This window comes from Aulonocara stuartgranti (assembly GCF_965226115.1).
Source record: "Aulonocara stuartgranti genome assembly, chromosome: 1".
In the NCBI taxonomy this organism is placed as follows: Eukaryota; Metazoa; Chordata; class Actinopteri; order Cichliformes; family Cichlidae; genus Aulonocara; species Aulonocara stuartgranti.
Window position 1 is genome coordinate 6,184,498 of NC_138939.1, and position 18,824 is coordinate 6,203,321.

Genomic DNA, 18,824 nt, shown 5'->3' on the forward strand with positions numbered 1-18,824 from the left:
CTGGAAAAAAAATGCGTATCTTGCTTTGTGATTTAGAGACATGCATTAAAAACGCCTTAATGGGGTTTTCCCTGTTGTTGCAATGGTCAAGGAGGGTTTATGAATCAACTCTGTGGTTTACCTGTTTGAAGAGATTAGATTTGTCTTTGTCTAGACAACACTCTTTTATACATGTCATGTGATTGTTAAATATGACTGATCTGGAGGTACAGTGCACTAATATGTCAGAAATCTCAGCTCTGGGATTATTACAGCGAAGAGTAAGAGAAAGGGAACCTTTCAGGTCTTCTTCCATTGTATTTAAGTAGTGATTTATTCAGGATGTAGTCATCAGCTTAAGGAGAGTCATGGTAATTTGGTACAATCTTTAGTGAAATTGTGTTACACTGACTGCTAATGTGGTTAGGTTGATGATTATGACCTGCCAGTTTAGATAAGTGTGTCTTTTCTGTTCCCTGAATTTCAGCGTTTATGCTTTAGCAAAATGTCTTCAGTATGCTTTAGTAATAGCTGTACGTTTGTATAGTTTTGTGCACAGGTAAGCACACTGGATTGTGGCCACTGGAAAGTAAAGTTCTGCTGAAAGCTTCTGTCTGATAATATCATCATTAGAGACTTGAGTTTGAAGCTTTGTTCCCTTCACAGGCTGAAGATGATGTTTGTTTCTCACGTTTTGAGAATTATGTTTGTATATTTTGTGCTGCAAGAGAAATGCTGCCATGGCATTGTTGGGTTTGCAGATCCAAAATTCTGTTTAATCTTCTGCTTATCATAATTTTCCTGTGCCTGCAATAAATAAACTTCAAAATTTATTTTCTGGGGTTTTTTTTTTCTCTTCTTTTTTAAAAATTTTTTTTTTTAACTCGTCGCCAAAAGACCAGTGAGTTAATGTGATGTGTGAGCGTAATGTGCACACAAACTATCCTCATTAGATTGTGCAATGAAAACAAAACATATAATTTGCTTTTCTGTGCTTTAAATGATACAATAACCTGTAAACTGTGGTGGATTGTACCTGGATGAGCTACTACGTCACTCGCATTCTGGTTTTTCATAGTAAAATGTACTATAGTAAACTGTTGTTGGCATCAAACTACTCAAAGTGCAACCACCAACGTACTACTGGTACATAGTTTATTTTGCACAGTAGTTACCTTTGACTGATCTTACTTCAAACTGTGAGGTGCAGAGCCACTGCAGGTGGGCCATGAACAACCAGAGGAAAAACAAAACCATTAAAATATGTTAAGAAAAAAAAAATTGCTGAAAACTTGCTAAAACCTATTATAGCAGCTGCCAAGCTTCCGAAGTGGGTCATGCCAGAAAAAGCTTGAAAACCAACGACTTACTTAATTAGCACAGAAATCCCCATTTTTGACCTGATGGTGCTAAAAAGGATCCCACAGAGGAGACGACACACCGAGTTTCTTCGAAGTCGCTATATTTAATGATCAATTACATTGTTATTAATTTACAACTTCTGTCTTTTACAAAACAAAGGTACACCCATTATACAGTATACAAATGTACCACAACATGTTTGAGGAATGTCATCTTTGTAGAAGCCCCTGGTGTGTTTTTAAAAGTTTATTTTTGTCACACAGTATTTACAGCTCTCAGAGCTAAAAGCACCGGGACATGGCAGGACAGACACGAGTCTCTTTTCATGGAGTTCCCAGCAGCTACGGGCTGAGAAAGGGACTGCACGTTCAATAAAGTTCAAAGCTGCTGGTTTACTTTTCATTTTAAAAGGCCAAAGGCCCCAACCTTCATTTGTTTGTTATATGTACAACATAAAAGAGATATTAAGAGAATACTCAAATACGATAAGGTAGCAACAACAACAACAATATCTCCTGGACCACAGTAAATGCAAAATTACTGAGGTTGCAAGTTTGACCAGGTCTGGGCCATAATACATCAACAATGTTGACTAATACAGGAAGTCCAAGAGGTCATGGGATACAAAAAGGATGTTAATCCAACTCTGTGATGTCAGCAGTGTCATGTTAAGTCAGCTGATCAGTGGATAAGCGATATTGAGTTACGGTCATTGTAGTGGCTTTTGGGGAAGTGAGAGCTCAAGTAAACATCCACTGCCAGCCGTCTGTCAATCATTACAGATTCTGTTAGAGTTATGCAACAACACATTAGTGCTCAAATACTGTATCACAACAGGTCAAGAGTGTAATAACTGTTTTGGCTGGTCGAGCACCTTGAGAGGTTTCACAGTGGGAACCCAGAGATGAAATCACTGCTGAAGCAACAAAATCCTGCAAGAACCAGTCATGGTCTTGCCCGTCTTTTAAAAATAACTGGAAGAGATGAGTGTCTCTAATAAAAACATTAAGGCAGCAACAGCATCTCTCATGAGGGAAAAGTGATATAATCATAATTCTTTTTAAAAAGTCGGTGGAAAGAAAATAGAACAGCCAGATTCTGTAGCCAGGCAGAGATATAGACAGAACAAATTACTCATCCACAACAGATCAACAGTGAGCATCATGTGAGTAATTAGTAAAGCAAAGTGCAAAGTAGCAGCAGTTATAGAGAAGTATTGCTAAGTGCAGAAACTGCTTGCATATTTATCTTATTCCATATAAGACATTACACACTCCAAATACCCGCACAACCAACACACTATACACACGTCTATATTTCATAAGGCACATTAGCATGCTGGAAGCATCCTGGAAGTGAAGCAGAAAAAGACTTGGAACAGAATGGAGATTCTTTGAGTAAGAAGGGAAAGGATAAGGATCTGTATGAAAAATAAAACTTTGCATGCTGGTGATGACAATGGATGGACAGCAAAACCAAAAAGTTAAAAACACATGCACTGGGTAAAATGGGCTCCATGCCAGCCCAATCCAGTCCACACCTGTGCAAAAATATATGACACTTTCTCTTCGTGCTTCACTGACCAAACAAGAACACGTTTAAGACGAAAACGGGAAGTATTGACGTTGATGCAAAAGGGGAAGTCCTGGTTTGACTTCACTCCTCAGTCAGTAGCTTTGGCAGTGAGGGGCTCAGTTTCTGAGGGGTCATCCTGAGGAAACACCACATAACACACCTTCTGGCCCTTGTACGTGAGTTTTTCTGCAATAGAAAAGACATCATGAACAGTCAGACTCAGATGGAATTACTGCTGACATAAATAGTTAATATGTTCTGTACGCTGGAAAAAACCAACTCACCAACTAATCTATAGAGCCATTTGGGTTTCTCCTTCCACTGCACACCCACAAAGTATACAGGGACTCCAGTCAACATGATAACCATACCCAGGCCACAAACCACTGGTTCAGAGTACAGGCTGAAGCCCAGCAGCACAGCCCAGAAGATCAGGTAGCTGATCGGGATCAACAGGTTCACCTACACAGAACAAAAACACATTTGTACAAAAACCCTTGCCACTGTAAATATGTTGATTTATCTGCAATGAACATAATTATCTTTTTCCTTACCTTTTTTTTCTTTTTACATTTGTAAACCCATACTGTCTCTACATGTAGCATCCAAATATATAAACATGTACATATATTTGTCTGGGATATTATCAAAAACTAATTTTTGACATTTAATTTAATGCTTTAATGTATTGCAATGTAATACTTATTTGTTTGTTTTTACTTTTTATTTTAATTTTCAGCTTTTATTTGACAATAAAAGTAAAAACAGAGAGCGATTGGAGGGAATGGCATACAGGAGAATGAACGTAAACAGAAAACAGGAAATAGTGGATGTTATTTGTGCACTAACTAATGTCATGTAACTGCCATTTGTGACACCAGGGGGCGCCAAAACAATATGCATGCTAACTCATTGTTAAATGGCAAAATCTAGTGGTACACAAATCAGACTGCTGGGAGCTCTCAGTTTCCTATGCTAAATGCACAGATTACTGTGACACATTCATTGCAGACTACTTTATATACTACTATATGAAAATTAGCGTGTATGTCTACATCACCAGTCTATACATTACACTGTCTTCTTTGTTTTAAATGCATTAAAATTGACACACTGTTCAGAGCCTTTGAATAAAAGTTTTTAAAAATTATTGATTTGATGTAATGGGAAGCTTAATTTTATAATTGATTTGCCTTTGTTTAAAAAAAATCTAATTATTATAATTTAATTCAAAATTAAATACTTTTATTTGAATCTGTCAGCTTTTTAAGCTTATTTCAAATTTCTATTTTTTTCTTTCTGCCTTACATAATTTTAATATTTTCATTTTTTAAATTCCTCACTATAATCTGCTTTTATTGTGGTTAAGTTATACCTCCAGATAAAACAAGTGCCATACCTTTATAGGTCTAGCCAGGTTGGGCCTTTTCTTGCGGAGGTAGAGAAGGCCGGCAATGGTTACCCCATAGGACAAATAGTTGATAAAGGACACATAGTTGATCAGGTTGTGTGTCTCCCCAATACACAGGATGACAACTGTGGCAAAGCACTGTAGGACAGAACAGGTTCAAACAAGAGAAAATTAAAGCACTGAATCTCTGTTTTGAAGCTACACAGCTGGATAAACCTGTTAGTGTGAAACGTACACAGAGCAGCAGGGCAGGAATTGGTGTGCAGTTTTTTAGGTGGATCATTGCCAGCAGATAAGGAAGGTGACCCTCTCTGGCGCCAGAGAAACACAATCTACCGAGAGACATATTTACACATGTTATACACGTTATTTTGTGGAAACAGCGGGCATCAGTAAAAATAAGTAAAAATTAGGGTTTGGTGTGTTGTACAATGCAAGACAAAGCGTTTGTGCTGTACCTGGAGGAGGTAAACAAATATCCATTAATTCCTCCAAAGGTGGACAAAGCTACAGAGATTGGCATCACCCAGGAAAACATTCCCAGCAGTTTCTCCCCAAATGTCTGAAAAAACACAAAACGTGATTGTCCAGATGACCGACATGTTGACTAAATTAATTATTTATTAATTCATCAGTCCCCTCGATTACTGCACTAATTGATTGATTCACTGAAAGATTAAATAGCCTTTTTAACAGCCTGCCTGCATACCACTATAAGACTATGGTTATATATGCATGTAGGTACGATGTAGGTACGAGATATAATTTTTTACAGTATATTTTCAATGTTTTTCAGACGTGAACTCAAGATCGAGAAATAACAGTCTCGATCCTTGGTATGTCATTGAAATCCAATGACTTGTAATAACAACCGATGAAAAAACAACAACTTTCAGTTGCTCCCTCTCTACAAGGGGCTCCACAACAGGTGGCTCCACATGTTTGATTTGGCAGACGTTTATGCTGGATGCAATTCCTGATGCAATCCCAAAGGGGTTAATGTCTCAGGCTGGAATCAAACCAGCAACCTGCTACTTGCCAAACTAAAATAACCATTAATGATGCAAAATAAAACTGCGTGCGTAAGCAGTGACTGAAGTGACCGCTGCTCGACATGTGACAGGATTGCAAATACACAACTGGAGCCTGGAATGTCTGTTGACTTTAGCAGTATATGAGCTGAAACAGGTTTGAATATACAGCCTGAATTCCAAAAATGAGGCCACTGTGTGCACTGTAAACAAAAGTAGTTTTATGATTTGCAAATCTAATAAAACAACATTTTCACAGTAGAACATAGAAAACGACTCAAATGTTCAAACTGAGAAAATGTCCCATTTTAAGAAAAATACTGGCTCATTTTTAGTTTGTTGGGAGCCACCCGTCCTAAAACCCGTTGCTATGTTTTCTATGTGCTGCTTTGAATAAAATATGGATTCATGGGTTCAGTTATTGCATTCTGTTTTACATTTTCCACAGTGTCTCAGCTTTTTCAGAACTGGGTTTGTAAAATATCCAGTCATGGCGCCGGAGAGCTGCTCACCACTGCCACAGCATTAGAGCTGAGGAGCTCCTCTGGGGTCATGGAGGAGAAGTAGGCAATGTTGGTCATAGTGTAGACAAGGGTCACCAGTGGGATGGAAATGTAGATGGCACGGGGCAGGTTCCTGATGACAGGAAAAATATTAATGATATGGGGCAGAACTTAAGAAAAACTTGTGGTGTGTCTGCTAGCTTTGCTTATGCATATCGTACTTGCGCGGCTCTACGACCTCCTCTGTGACGTAGTTGAGGAAATTCCAGCCGCTGTAGGCAAAGGAGGCCTGGAGGAAGGCCAGCGCTATCTGTCCCACTGAGGGGTCCTGACTGAATTCAAAGGCCGCATTGGGCTGCAGGGCATCGTAATGACCTGGATGAAAGATGAGAAATATAGAACGAGCAAATAAAAACCGTAAAATAATTGTTGGTTCATCACTAATCATTTTAATGCAATAAAACCAGAGAGCAGATGAAACATGTCCAAAGCACAGAAATTACTGTTACCAATTACTGAAAAACATTTTTTATGCATGTGTGCACATGTCTGTGTGTTTACCTCTACAAATTTGGACAAGTCCTACTATTATAATGAGAACTAGCGCGAGAAGTTTTCCTATAGTGAAAATGTCCTGGATCCTTGTCGCCCAACGCACACTGGAGCAGTTCACCCAGGTCAGGAATACTGCACATATACACACAAACACACACAGCAGAAAAATCATTAAAGTTTTACGTAAAAAAAAGTTAAAGGTTTATTCACAGGTATTTGTGTATTTCATGCAAAGCATCACGTCAACAACACATTTAAATTTGCAAATTACTCTCTCTCAATCCCTACTTTCTATTTCCTGCTTGTGTAAACTGCACATGTGTGGCCCTGCTCTCCTCTAGGCTGCTGACCTTGACATTATCACTAAGTTTTGAGGGTATTTTTGTGAAAGCCAACATAGTATCGAATGGCCCAATTCCAAGAGAGCCAAATCAGCCAAGCACAAATGTCTCTCAGTTGCGCTTACAAGCAAAAGAAAGAAAACGGAGACCTACAAATACGTCAAACAATACTGTTATTGTTCCTCTAAACTCCTAGGCTACTCAGGGACTAGGTATTTTCTGTCTTCTTTTTTGTGCTGTTCTGAAAGCACTTCAAGTGCTCTACTGCGGGTGCAGATCAGATGCACGAGCTACACCTGCACAGTGTGCTCATTCTTTTACTCTGGCATCCTCGTCTTCCAGGCTCTTTCCTTCATTCTTCCAAATACTCTTTAGATTTGTTTTGCTCTCCGAATTCAATCCCACCTCTCCTTACATACTTAACACTACTGGCTCAACAAATTCATTATCTTCCAAATGACAAAGATCCTTGTTTGATTAAATCCCCATTTTCTTAGTTACTTCTTGTGTTGTCTCTAATTTCATGTCACACTCTTTGAGCCAGGCTATAACATGCTTATGACTTCCAAACATTTCTGATACTTTAAAGTCATTTGCCTAGAGCTATGCACAACATAAATAATAGTGACACCCAAATAAATCACATAAAAATATTAGTGATGGGTTTATTGGGTGGAAATCAGTGATAACTTTACAAGCAGGATGAGAGTTGTCAGGCAGGAAAAGCTTCCCAGCCAGGGTATGTCCACTTTTTTGTCAACTCCAGTTATCTTCACAGCGTCTCTATAGTCCACTTATCTGTTGCTTGTGTTTCACATGCCCTCAGAATTGCAGGTGTCTTAAAATGAGAACATGGAGATTAGGAAACAGTTGAGCCCTCGGGGTGTATTAAAGGAAGATAATCTAGTTATTCATTCATTTCATTCTTTTTTTTTTTTGGGACCTATTCTTTTTTTGGCTCATATTTCACCTTCTCTCTTCTGACACTTCTTTCCTTCTCTCTTTTACCCACTAACACCCACTCTAGTGACCTAGCAGTGACCATGTCATCCATCACTAGGGCTAGAGTTTTCCTCCCACCACAGAAATCTGAACAAGCTGCTTCCGCTGGCAGAGGCACAGACGTATATACACACACGTGTGAATTTTTGGCAAGAGGTTTTGGAGGCACCGGGCAGAGCTTTCTCTCCCCTACAACACTGCTGTGTTTTATAGTCAATTACCCTTGGAGTGTTACATGAATTTCCGTTTCTGTGTTCCTGCATGAACCCCCACTACGACCTCCCCCAACTTTCCTCTATTCTAACCCTGACAGGAAGGAGGTGCCAGTGGCTTTGAATGTGACAGTGCAGGTAAATCTGTGTCCTGCTGTCACTGCTTCTATTGAAGGCTGCCTCAGCTCTAGAATACTAACTAATTACCACTTTAAGTCTTAATGGATTCTGACCCCAACTCACTGCAGATTTATCAGCAGGCTTTAACCTCAGGAACGCCTCCTCCTGGTCCAGGATCTGGACTCAGGAGTCACCACACTGGCAAAAACTCCCCAGTCCTGTCTATACATCACAAAATATCTGATAACAAAATCTTCAACGAGGAGACCTATGAGATCTAAAAAAGGATGCTGAAAGTTACAGATAGAGAGGAAAGAATGTAATTACATATGTTATATGGAGGAGATTAAATGGGCTTTGAGGAAAAATTCTAAATGAATAATGAATAGGGGTAAAACAATTCTGAAACCAAGAACAAAATGACTATGCAAGCATCCACAATACCGTACCCCAATTCTTGTGCCATGGTACACTTGTGGAACTGTTGGCTTAATAGTTTTTCTAGCTATAAAACATTTGTGATTTTGTTTTCAGCTGGAGAATTAGCAACATAATAAAATTAAATCCAAAATTCCTCTAAGGCCATTACAGAGCTCTGTGTAAACATGACATTCTTCTTGGTGTTTGATGCCTACCATACACTGGAAGAATCATGTCATTTGTCCAACGTGTGACAGTTTTTCCATCCCCTACAACGATAGTGACATTTTGTTCTTCTGAGCCACTCTGGTTTGTTCTGTCTTTAGGGCAGCCGCTAGTCTGATGATTCACCATGAGCCCTCAATCGAATTTTAAATGAGTTTTGTGCAGCATTCAATAAAACATCCAGTGTGTTCAAGGGTTCAGAGGAAGCCTGAACTAAACTCGCTCAGCTACACTAAAATAGAATTTGTGCATGACGTTTTTATTCTGAGCTAACATACTTGTGTGCTTTCTTAATTTGTGTCTACGTTATGCTCATAGTTGTTCTGACTCTATGGGGGGCTCCATTTTCCAAATAATGAGAAAGAATTAATACACAGTTGATACACGAACGTTTAGAGCAGTAGTTCAGATTGTAGTACACATAGTAAAATAAATAGAAATGGTATTTCCACTTTTACTGAAAACAATTTTACAGTCTTCTTTTTTGAAATAAATTGAAGTCAATGATCTGAACCAGTGATGGAGACATAACGTGAAACTTCTCCCTACTGTACCAACACAATAATGGACTAACACAGACTTCTTGCTGGAATATTCTCTTGGCCTTTGAAATAAAAACATCACATTTATAGTGACTGTTTTGTGGGATTGAGTATAAAATTAATGATGATGGCTCCATAAGACAAGTTACAGTGTTTTACAATTTAAAGAAATATTTAAAGAATACGGGGCGATCGTGGCTCAAGAGTTGGGCGTTCGTCTTGTAATCGGAAGGTTGCCGGTTCGAGCCCCGGCTCTGACAGTCTCGGTCGTTGTGTCCTTGGGCAAGACACTTCACCCGTTGCCTACTGGTGATGGTCAGAGGGTCCGGTGGCGCCAGTGTCCGGCAGCCTCCCCTCTGTCAGTGCGCCCCAGGGCGGCTGTGGCTACACTGTAGCTTGCCATTACCAGTGTGCGAATGGGTGGATGATTGTGTATAGTGTAAAGCGCTTTGGGGTCCTTAGGATCAAGTAAAGCGCTATGCAAATACTGACCATAAAGAATATAAAACAGTGTTGACTGCTGGAAAATGAATTTTTCTTTCTTTTTAGTGAAACTGATCAGCAGATGACAAACTAAACTGCAGGATAAATGAGCGTGCATGGCTGTGCTGCTGTGGGCTGTCGAGTGTGCCTATTCTTAGAAGAACACAGCCAGCTTACAACTGGACCTGTCTGGTTTTCACCAACACACACACGCCTGGGTCACCCTGTGACTCTAGAGCAGTATGCTCAGCAGGAGAGGAAGGAGGGGGGAAACATAACTAGGCTGACTCGCATTCATAAACCCTCAACTAAGAAAAGTTCAGTGAACTTAAGAGCACCCTCACGAAGACTCAGCACAGCAAGAAAATATAACACATTAATTCTGGTGCTGGAAAGTGATGAAATATTTACTTTATCCTTCACAGGTAACTTGAACTTTTTCTTTTCTTATCCCTTCCTATCGACTACCTGTGTTGCCAATTGCCTGATATGATGCTGCTCATTTACATGCACCTGTCTTTGGTTTTTAAGGTGGATGGAACTACAATGAAAGGGCTTCAACTGTACATAGATGATTCTTTTAGGGTTCAGAATAATATGTTTTCCATCTGTCATCAGACGTCTGACACTTTCTCTCCTCACAGACTGATTGAGTTTCATAAGATATGAAGCTTGCATAACTGCTGATCACAGACGGGTGACTACAATCTTTCTGTGACTTTAAGTCTCAAGTGTGATGCCATAGACCAGATTGGAGGACAGGGGTCGAACCAGCTAGCCAATAGAAACATCAAACATCTGACTCGAATGTCTGGCTGGCCAATGGGGACTTCCATCATTATTGATGTGAAAGGTATTCTGCGCTTTTCCTATTTCCATGGTGCCCTGTGACAGTAACAATGCACAATAGTGTAGACACACCCTCTCATTAGCAGCGTCCACAAAGACTGGCACCATTATGTATTCTGACACTGATACTGAGACACACGCACACACACACACACACACACACACACACACACACACACACACACACACACACACACACACACACAAACTCATACCACACTCTAGAATACAACACAAAAACCCACTCGCACAGTGTCCCTTGCCCAAAGTAGGCAGCAGTTGTAGGATTCTGTTGCCATAAATAGTAGAGGGTACTCAGCAAATGCTAAGCCTGACGTGCGCACACACCCACATACGAAGCCAACCATCCCACTCCCCGTCTATCCCGTTTCCCCTTCTCCATCCGGTTCTGACAGGACCAGACTGGCTGGTTTGTGGATCGGATACATGCAAGGTCTGCTTGGGCCACTGGCTATTTAAATACAGATACCCCAACTGATCAGATTAGAGGCTGGAGATAGAGCATAACATTTCTTGTGGAATTATCAAATGACAATGACAGCCCTGAGCACACTGAAATGTCACAGAATCACATTTCTTTAAGCCACCGCAGGAAATGGATTTGATTTGGTTTGATTAGTCTGGTTTACTTTGGTAAATGCACAAACTTGCCTAAGATGGAAGTACCTTTTTCCTTGTTATTATTTGTCTTCCAAACAGTCATTTATAGGAACATCGTATATAGGAGCAACAGTATTTTGGAAATATATGTACAAGTGCAAGTTAAAATAGATATTTTTCTTTAAGATCAGTTGCTTTTTATGTTGCTTTGGAAGCAGATGCTTGGTCTGATGTTTACCTCACTGGGAGTCACTCTGGCTCATTCAGTCAGATGACTTGCATGTTGAAGACAACAGCAGGTCTGAAGTGTGATACTGTGAACTAGTTTGTCATGATGACACAGGCATAGGCCACACACATGCAGTCACGCAGAAGAGCAACAAATCTGTCAACCACTCATCTGTTTATTCCATGCCACCTGAAAAATCTGGCCAGCAACCAATCAGCTTGCCACTATGGAAATGCTAAGGAAAGCATTTATCCATTATTAATCATTAATCATAAATGGACAGTCAAAATTCAGGCTTATCAGAGTTGAAGTAAACTGTTGTGTTGCGTTCCTGAGGTGGAATGTTAAGCACTCCCAGTTCCCATGGTGTATTGCAAGCTGTATGAATGTCAAAGCTATCTTGCTCTCAAAAACCTGAGGGCAACAACTGTATTCTTAAATACGTAATTAGCAATTTTACAGCAAGTTGTGGCCTGCTGCTGTAGAACAAGATGACTGACTGTATTTCAGAAGCAAAACAGGAAAGAAATACTGCCAAGGTCTTGCATTTGAAATGCTGACCTGAAGAATTCCTCTGTGGCAGAGTGTGTGACTTTATATTTAATAAAAAGCAAAGAATGTCTCCTTATCTTGTTCTTGAAAAAAAAAAAGATCTTTTACTGCACTGGATGCTTCAGTTTGTTTGGAATCAAGAACCATGTGCTTAGCATTAGCAACAATGTTTACCCTGGCAGGACAGTTCTAAAAACTGTTCAGTGGAAAATCAAAGAGAGATAAGACGTAAAGGACAACACTAAACTAGAATAAACATTTACTTAAACTATCATGGAATAGATAAATAGAGTTTCTAAGGCTGCTGGTGACTCACAGACACAAATTGTTGCGAGAAGTTTGGTGGCGATGAACGGAGGAAAACAGTGCTGAAAGGCCGGCTGCAAGACGTAATTGGAGAAGGTGAGCGCAATGACGGCCAACGTGGTTGGGTACATGATGAGGACAGCGCTCCATAACAACAGGAATCTAAAGGATGAAGAGACAGAACGGGATTTCAATTTAGAATAAAGTTCAGTGTAATAACTTGAGACTAAGTGGAGAGGGGGGGGGCTGTCACTTGTGGGCAGTTATTTTGACAAGGAAGGGACTTTCACTGCTCTTATAACATTATTCCATATTCAATAAACTGTATAAAAAATAGACATAGCTGCCATGATGTCATATTGGTGATGCTTTTTAAACAACTTGAGCTGAGCATTTGCACCCAACTCACTGGTGAACAGCTGGTGATTGATTTGTTACCCAGTGATGGTACCCTGGATAATCCTCCTTGCTGACTGTAAAAAAAAACATTAAAAAAATAACTTATTGTTTAATTATGACCTGAAACCAGAAACTAGACCCAGAAAGTGATCAGGAAACGGTTTACTCTGGCACAGAACAAGACAGTTGAAGACCATTAAGTCTTTCTGCAACCACAGAGGTTGCAAAAAGGTTGGTGGTTTCACTTTTCAGACCTGGATGTTAGGTCAGTCTTTTATACTGTCTTTGATTCCATCCCAGCTTTACAGTCACACCTATACTTAAACCTGTCAGCAAAACAACATCACTGTAGAAGTTGGGTCTTTACTTAACCTCCTACGACCTGGCGCCCACATATGTGGACATCACATTTTGGGTTGTCTAGACCACAACACTAAATTTTGCTCTAGCACATTAGCAGGAGCTTCAGCGTTCCATCTGTAGCTGCAGAGGATGTGCTCAGGCGAACACTCAGTGTTTGACACTCGTTTTTTGACAGCATTTAAAGCAGATTTTACAACCACTGTTGTAACTTAGAAAAAAAAGGATGTACTTGCATGCATAAAGCACTTACTAAATGCAAGCCATACTTGGTTATCATCAAGGAAGCATTGACCTGATGATTTTATTAAATTAAAAACGTCAGAGGACCAAAGCCATTAAGCACATACTTTGGACATGTAAGGCTTTGGGGGAGTTTTTTTCAAACTCAAGTAACTCCAGAATTTTACTATTGGTGCGTTGGAAGTTGAAAACATAATGAAAACTTTAATTCCACCTCCAGAGTGAGTGCTTTTTGTTGCTTGTTCCCTTCTTATTCTTTCTGTGTTGGTATTCAACTGTAATTCAAAAACTCCTACACTAGTTCTTACTTTCTGCTGTTTTTAACATTTTTGAGTCGTTTGCTGCTGCTCCTGTGTTTAATCCTTTGTGGTACTTGCTTCATTCATAGTTGCAAAATAACCGAACAGAGAAAGTCAGACTGAACTACTTTCACAGAAATGCTTCTGAAGGCTGGCACAGTATATAACAAGTTTGACCTTCTCAGACTTAGAATGCCGCTCTATGATCAGCTGACACACCACATGACCTCTGAAAGTCATAAGACGCTCACAGATGATTGGTTCAAAGCCAACACGCCCATTGGACTGTTGCAATATAATTCATATGAGGAAAAATAATTCAGGGGGAAAGACGCAACAAGCTGCTACTGCAGTTTAGGAACATCTGTATTTTAAAAAATGCATCTAGAAAAATGACAACGACAGTACTTACCCTACTAGGCCCCCAAAGATTTCTGTCACATATGAATAGTCACCTCCAGACTTTGGGATGGTGACACCCAATTCAGCGTAGCACATGGACCCAAGGGTGCAGATGCCCCCTCCACAAACCCACACGATGAGTGACAGTCCCACTGAACCTGCATGCTCCAACACTCCTTTAGGTGAGATGAAAATCCCAGAGCCAATGATGTTCCCTTAGGAGAAAATATTACAGTGATTATTTATACATAAATATTCATCAAAGACTTCTTTTTGTGTGTAACACAAGATTTGCTTTTATTGGTTTGTGCTCCCAAAGCTGTCACACTTCAATTTAAAACTCCAGACATTTAGAACAAATGGCATTTACCATTTATCTGTAGTTTGGTGATGATTTGGTCAGATGTTTATACATTCAGGTAAAAAGAAAAGTAACAGAATAAAGAACACAAAGTAGAATCAAAGCGATTCCAAAAGTCTTATTAAAACTTTGGCTTGAAGGTCACAATACTCTAACAGTAGCTCTCCAAGCTATTTTTGCTAAAGTTGGACAACACACATCTGTAGTTAAAGAGAAGGAGAAAGTGAAGAGGAAAGACTAGCACAGCCATGATGGGAAGTAAAGAAAAAACTATTTTCTTTCTGCAGTAAGGCATGTGACTATTGCTTTCACTTAGTGATTAATGTAGCTATATATAGTAATGCTTTGACATATGACTGCATGGTATGCACAGCCTAATCTCAGTGATTTAAAGCTGCTGTTTGTACAGTGTTCTGCCACAGTGGCTACAGGCATTCTTCTATTTTTCAGCCATCCATTTTCTTAACTGTTGATCCAGTTCAGGGTTGTGTAGAGGATGGAGCCTATCCTGCACAACTCCCCGGAGGAAGCAGCACTCCTCAAAGGTAGTAGTGTCCTGCAGAAGAACAATGTACCCCACCACAATGCAGAAACTGTTTAGGGATGGCCCAAGGAACAGCCAGGCCTCTAATTTCAAGATCCCACTCAGATGAAAATCTGTAGGATGAACAAAATCTGATTCATGGATCCATGGAACCAAGTGGACCCAACAGATCTGATGCTAACATTTCAGTGTTAAACATCACTGAACATGCAAAAGGTGTTCTGTCTATGCCCTGATTGTTCAGATCTTTCAGCAGAACATGAGAGACCAACACAATATCGGTAGGATATTTTAATACTGGTGATAATACAGGTGAAACCATCCATAAAGCTGCAATTTCATTTATACAAATAACTAGTATATTTAATAAGATAATAAAGTAATTTAGTCCAGGCTCATTAAAATGTGACTCATTAAAAATCAGGCTCAGCTGACTCCCTAACAAGAACAAATAAAGGTTCTCTGACAGCTTGGTTGGCTCAGGCACATACTAATAAGCAAGTTCAGACTCAGTCTGACATTTACATGCCCTCACCCCTACCAAAAAAACGACAAAACAAAAGCTAGCACACATAACAAAGTAACCAAACAGCAGCTGTCACAGCAAAACATTGTTTGTACTGTCCTTCAAGTCTTTGTCCTCTTTGGAAAAGTGTGAGAAGAATTGAGTCCTCACAATAAAATATGACCCTGTCAACTGTAAATCTTTTAGAAACTATTAAAACCCAGAGGCACACTATGGCCCCAAATGCTCCCTAATGATGCAGATCCAGCAATGAGATCTGAGGAACGCATTTTTCATTGTCTGATCTGATTGTGGAGGCCACTGTGAGATGCAGAGCTGTTACATAATGCAAGTGTTGTGTTTGTTATGTCATAAAGTTTGGCACTACAGCTGAAACTGTTAGTCACAGGCCTACTGACCCTCTCTGCATCATATCCCAGCACCATCTCTGAGAAATTTTCTCAAAATGACCTCACATTGCTCACCATTTTATACAAGCAAATACTCCAAATCTCCTGTGCAAAAGGGAAAATGAAGAATGTCTCATATTATGTGGGTTTTTTTTGTAATGCTGCATGTATAATACCTCCTAACGGAGGGGGACTTGTACTACTACGATAAAGCGGTGAGTGATGATGAAGCTGGTGGCATGAAAATAGTGATTAATGTCACGACTAATAGCAAGTGAGCAATTGCAGAAAAGTATATTCAGTGTGGTTAGAGATTAATAATACAGGACATTTGATAGTTGTGGAGTATTGTCTAACTGTAAGTGTAACCAGTGGTAATCAGTAGCTACCTGAAGGCTTCCCTGCTGACAGCTTCAGCAGTCTATATTACTAGAACAAGGCATATGAAATGCAATGTGAGTAGGCTGTATCTGGTGGGTAGTAGCATGACTCAAGTTGCCTGTGTGTACTGGCTGTACAGGCTTTCCTCCATCTGTGCTTGTGGCAAGAGTTCAGCATTATGCTAAGCTGATCTGAGCGTTTATTTTAATCTTAAAATATTAATGTAGAAGAAAAATGAGCAGTCAATCGTCATATTACCTGAAGAAATCCAACACCAGTTTCTTAAATGATTACAGACCTGCCACATTAACATGTAATTATGAAAATCTTTGTGTGTGTGCAGTATGTAAACGCCTTCCCAATGTGATCAGCTTAAACGCTTACCAGCAAACATCCAGGATAAGCAGGGCTGCAGAGTATGCACTGTGTCTCCATCTCTTTTCCAGCCCGGAGCACTTACAGGCTTACCACTTACAATGCATTATCTTTGTGGACCACATTTCTGTGTTTTTGATAGGTTATGACACAACACTTGTTGATCAGCACCAGTCTGTAAAGAGCCTGTGATCAAATTTCAGAGAGATGCAAAAGGCTCTCTCATTACTGATCGTGGTGGAAAGTGGAAGAGTGGTGACTCTAGATTTCCTTAGACCAAAAATCCCACACTCTCTGAAATGGGATGACAGGGATGACTGGTTATGTCTTCTTATTTGTGTGAGTGTCCTTGCCTTATATGAGCAACATGAATCCAGAAAGTGTTTCTCAGTACCAGGAGAAACTAGAGCTCTGGGAGAAAGAAGCTCTAGCGGTCAGTTCCATACCCAGGTTTGAACCCAGGACACTCTTACACCCCTCTGTGATGTGGGTGTAAGAGTGGTGATCTGCTGTGCTCACCTGCTAGTTTATTTTGAACTTGGCAAAGGACTTTACTTCATGCCAAATGACCACTTGAGTTGTTGCCCACCCGATGCACCACTCACTAGGCAGGCAGCGGAGCTCTTTTTCTCACACACTCATTCAGCTGCACTGCCAGATACAGGAAGTCTTTCACACCAAATACATTAAATCTTTATAATACTTTAATATTACTTCAACTCTGATAACAAAATAATTTCACAAATATGGACTAAATAAAGCATTATACTGAAGGAAAAAAAGTGAGTCAAACGCAAAATTTGCAGAAATAACATTAACTGCAATTACATCTCATTTCTATCAGAGCACATTAGATGTGAGCATGGCTATGAAGATGAACTGTTGAACTGAAAATATTTTTAAAAGGCAAACTATTAACTGGTTCCTTTGTAGCCTCTTGACTGTCGCAGAATTCCACCTTTCACTGAACTGCAAAAACCATTTGTCCCAGTGATAAACATTTCCCTTTTTATTTGTTGGTTAGTAATTTTTTTCCACTCATTAAGACTAATTTTTATATTTACCACAACAAATGTACAAAAATGAGGAACTGTTATTGAAGCCACTGATTTCCACTGCCAAAACCCTACCCTGCAACATGTGGTTCTGAAATACAATAAAATATTTTCGTGACAGGATTCATTGCAGATTGAATTGAACACTAGAATAGTGTAGAAGTCTATAAAAAGAGTATATGTTAAATTTACCGACCATTTCCTTATGTACACTTACTGTAAGGGATATGTAAAATGCAACATCAGATTTTGGAGGAAACTACAAACAGCACTGCAACTTCCTGTATTTTGACAGTTATCCAATTTTTGCAGATGCACGTGTAAAGTAAAATTCATTGTCTGCAGTATAAGCGTATTTTATGATGTAACTGGTATGATAAGGTTACTGAAATTAACGATATTAATGCCTTGGTTTAGTCAGTAGACTATCCGAGGACAATGCTACAATGGTAACAGTAAACTCTCCCACTGAAGCACGTGGGAGATGTGCCGGTTCTGCGTGTCTGTCAAGTTTAGCTTTAGATCATCCAGCCACGTATGCACGCTCATATTCAGACCACTCAGACTGATGCAACAGTTTCCACACAAAGCTCAGAACCCTGCATTCATACATCAGAGCGTGCGTGCGTAACGGCGACTTTCCAGCTATTCATTCTTAGAGTCAGACAGTCACGAACCACGTCTAAAAGAAAAGTCACATCTTAGTCTTTATAGTGTCCGTACAGCAAATATAATACGTAGAATAAAAGAACGGACTAGAATAAAAGCTCATACGTACAGTGAGTGACTCACACTGTGTGTAATTATACTCTAACCTTGACAGAGAAAGAGTAACTGTACATCAGCCACGTTATAAGCTTTCCGTTCGGTCACGTTTCCTCGTCAGTTTTTTCCTTGTCGCAGAATTCATCACTTCGAAACACTCTCCGTGAGTTGAGCACGTATAACAAAAGCTGTCACACACTCACCGATGATAATAGCGCAAGCGCTCAGAAGTCCAATTTCTTTTTTCAGGGTGACTCTGTCGCTATTGGAGGAGTCTTCATTCTTCTTTCTTTTCTTTTTGTCCTCCATCTCCTCCGCCTTGCAAATGGGCTTCCTGGTAGCCTCGGTCCGGTCCAGATGCTTCCGACTGAACCAAGCTCCGCTTTACGGGCTGCCCTTATAACATC

The 18,824-nt window shown here is 39.9% G+C and overlaps 1 protein-coding gene across 1 annotated transcript; it reads right to left on the reverse strand.

Annotated features, from left to right (window-relative positions):
- Nucleotides 1-1,424: 1,424 nt before the first annotated feature.
- Nucleotides 1,425-18,824, reverse strand: slc7a10a (solute carrier family 7 member 10a). Its single transcript, XM_082532943.1, has 11 exons — nucleotides 18,621-18,824; nucleotides 14,032-14,236; nucleotides 12,329-12,480; nucleotides 6,423-6,548; nucleotides 6,083-6,236; nucleotides 5,871-5,994; nucleotides 4,786-4,889; nucleotides 4,563-4,659; nucleotides 4,316-4,465; nucleotides 3,201-3,378; nucleotides 1,425-3,102 (listed from the first exon to the last, which is right to left on the reverse strand). The coding sequence occupies exons 1-11, from the start codon at nucleotides 18,724-18,726 to the stop codon at nucleotides 3,005-3,007; spliced, it is 1,494 nt and encodes a 497-aa protein (XP_082389069.1). The 5' UTR covers nucleotides 18,727-18,824; the 3' UTR covers nucleotides 1,425-3,004.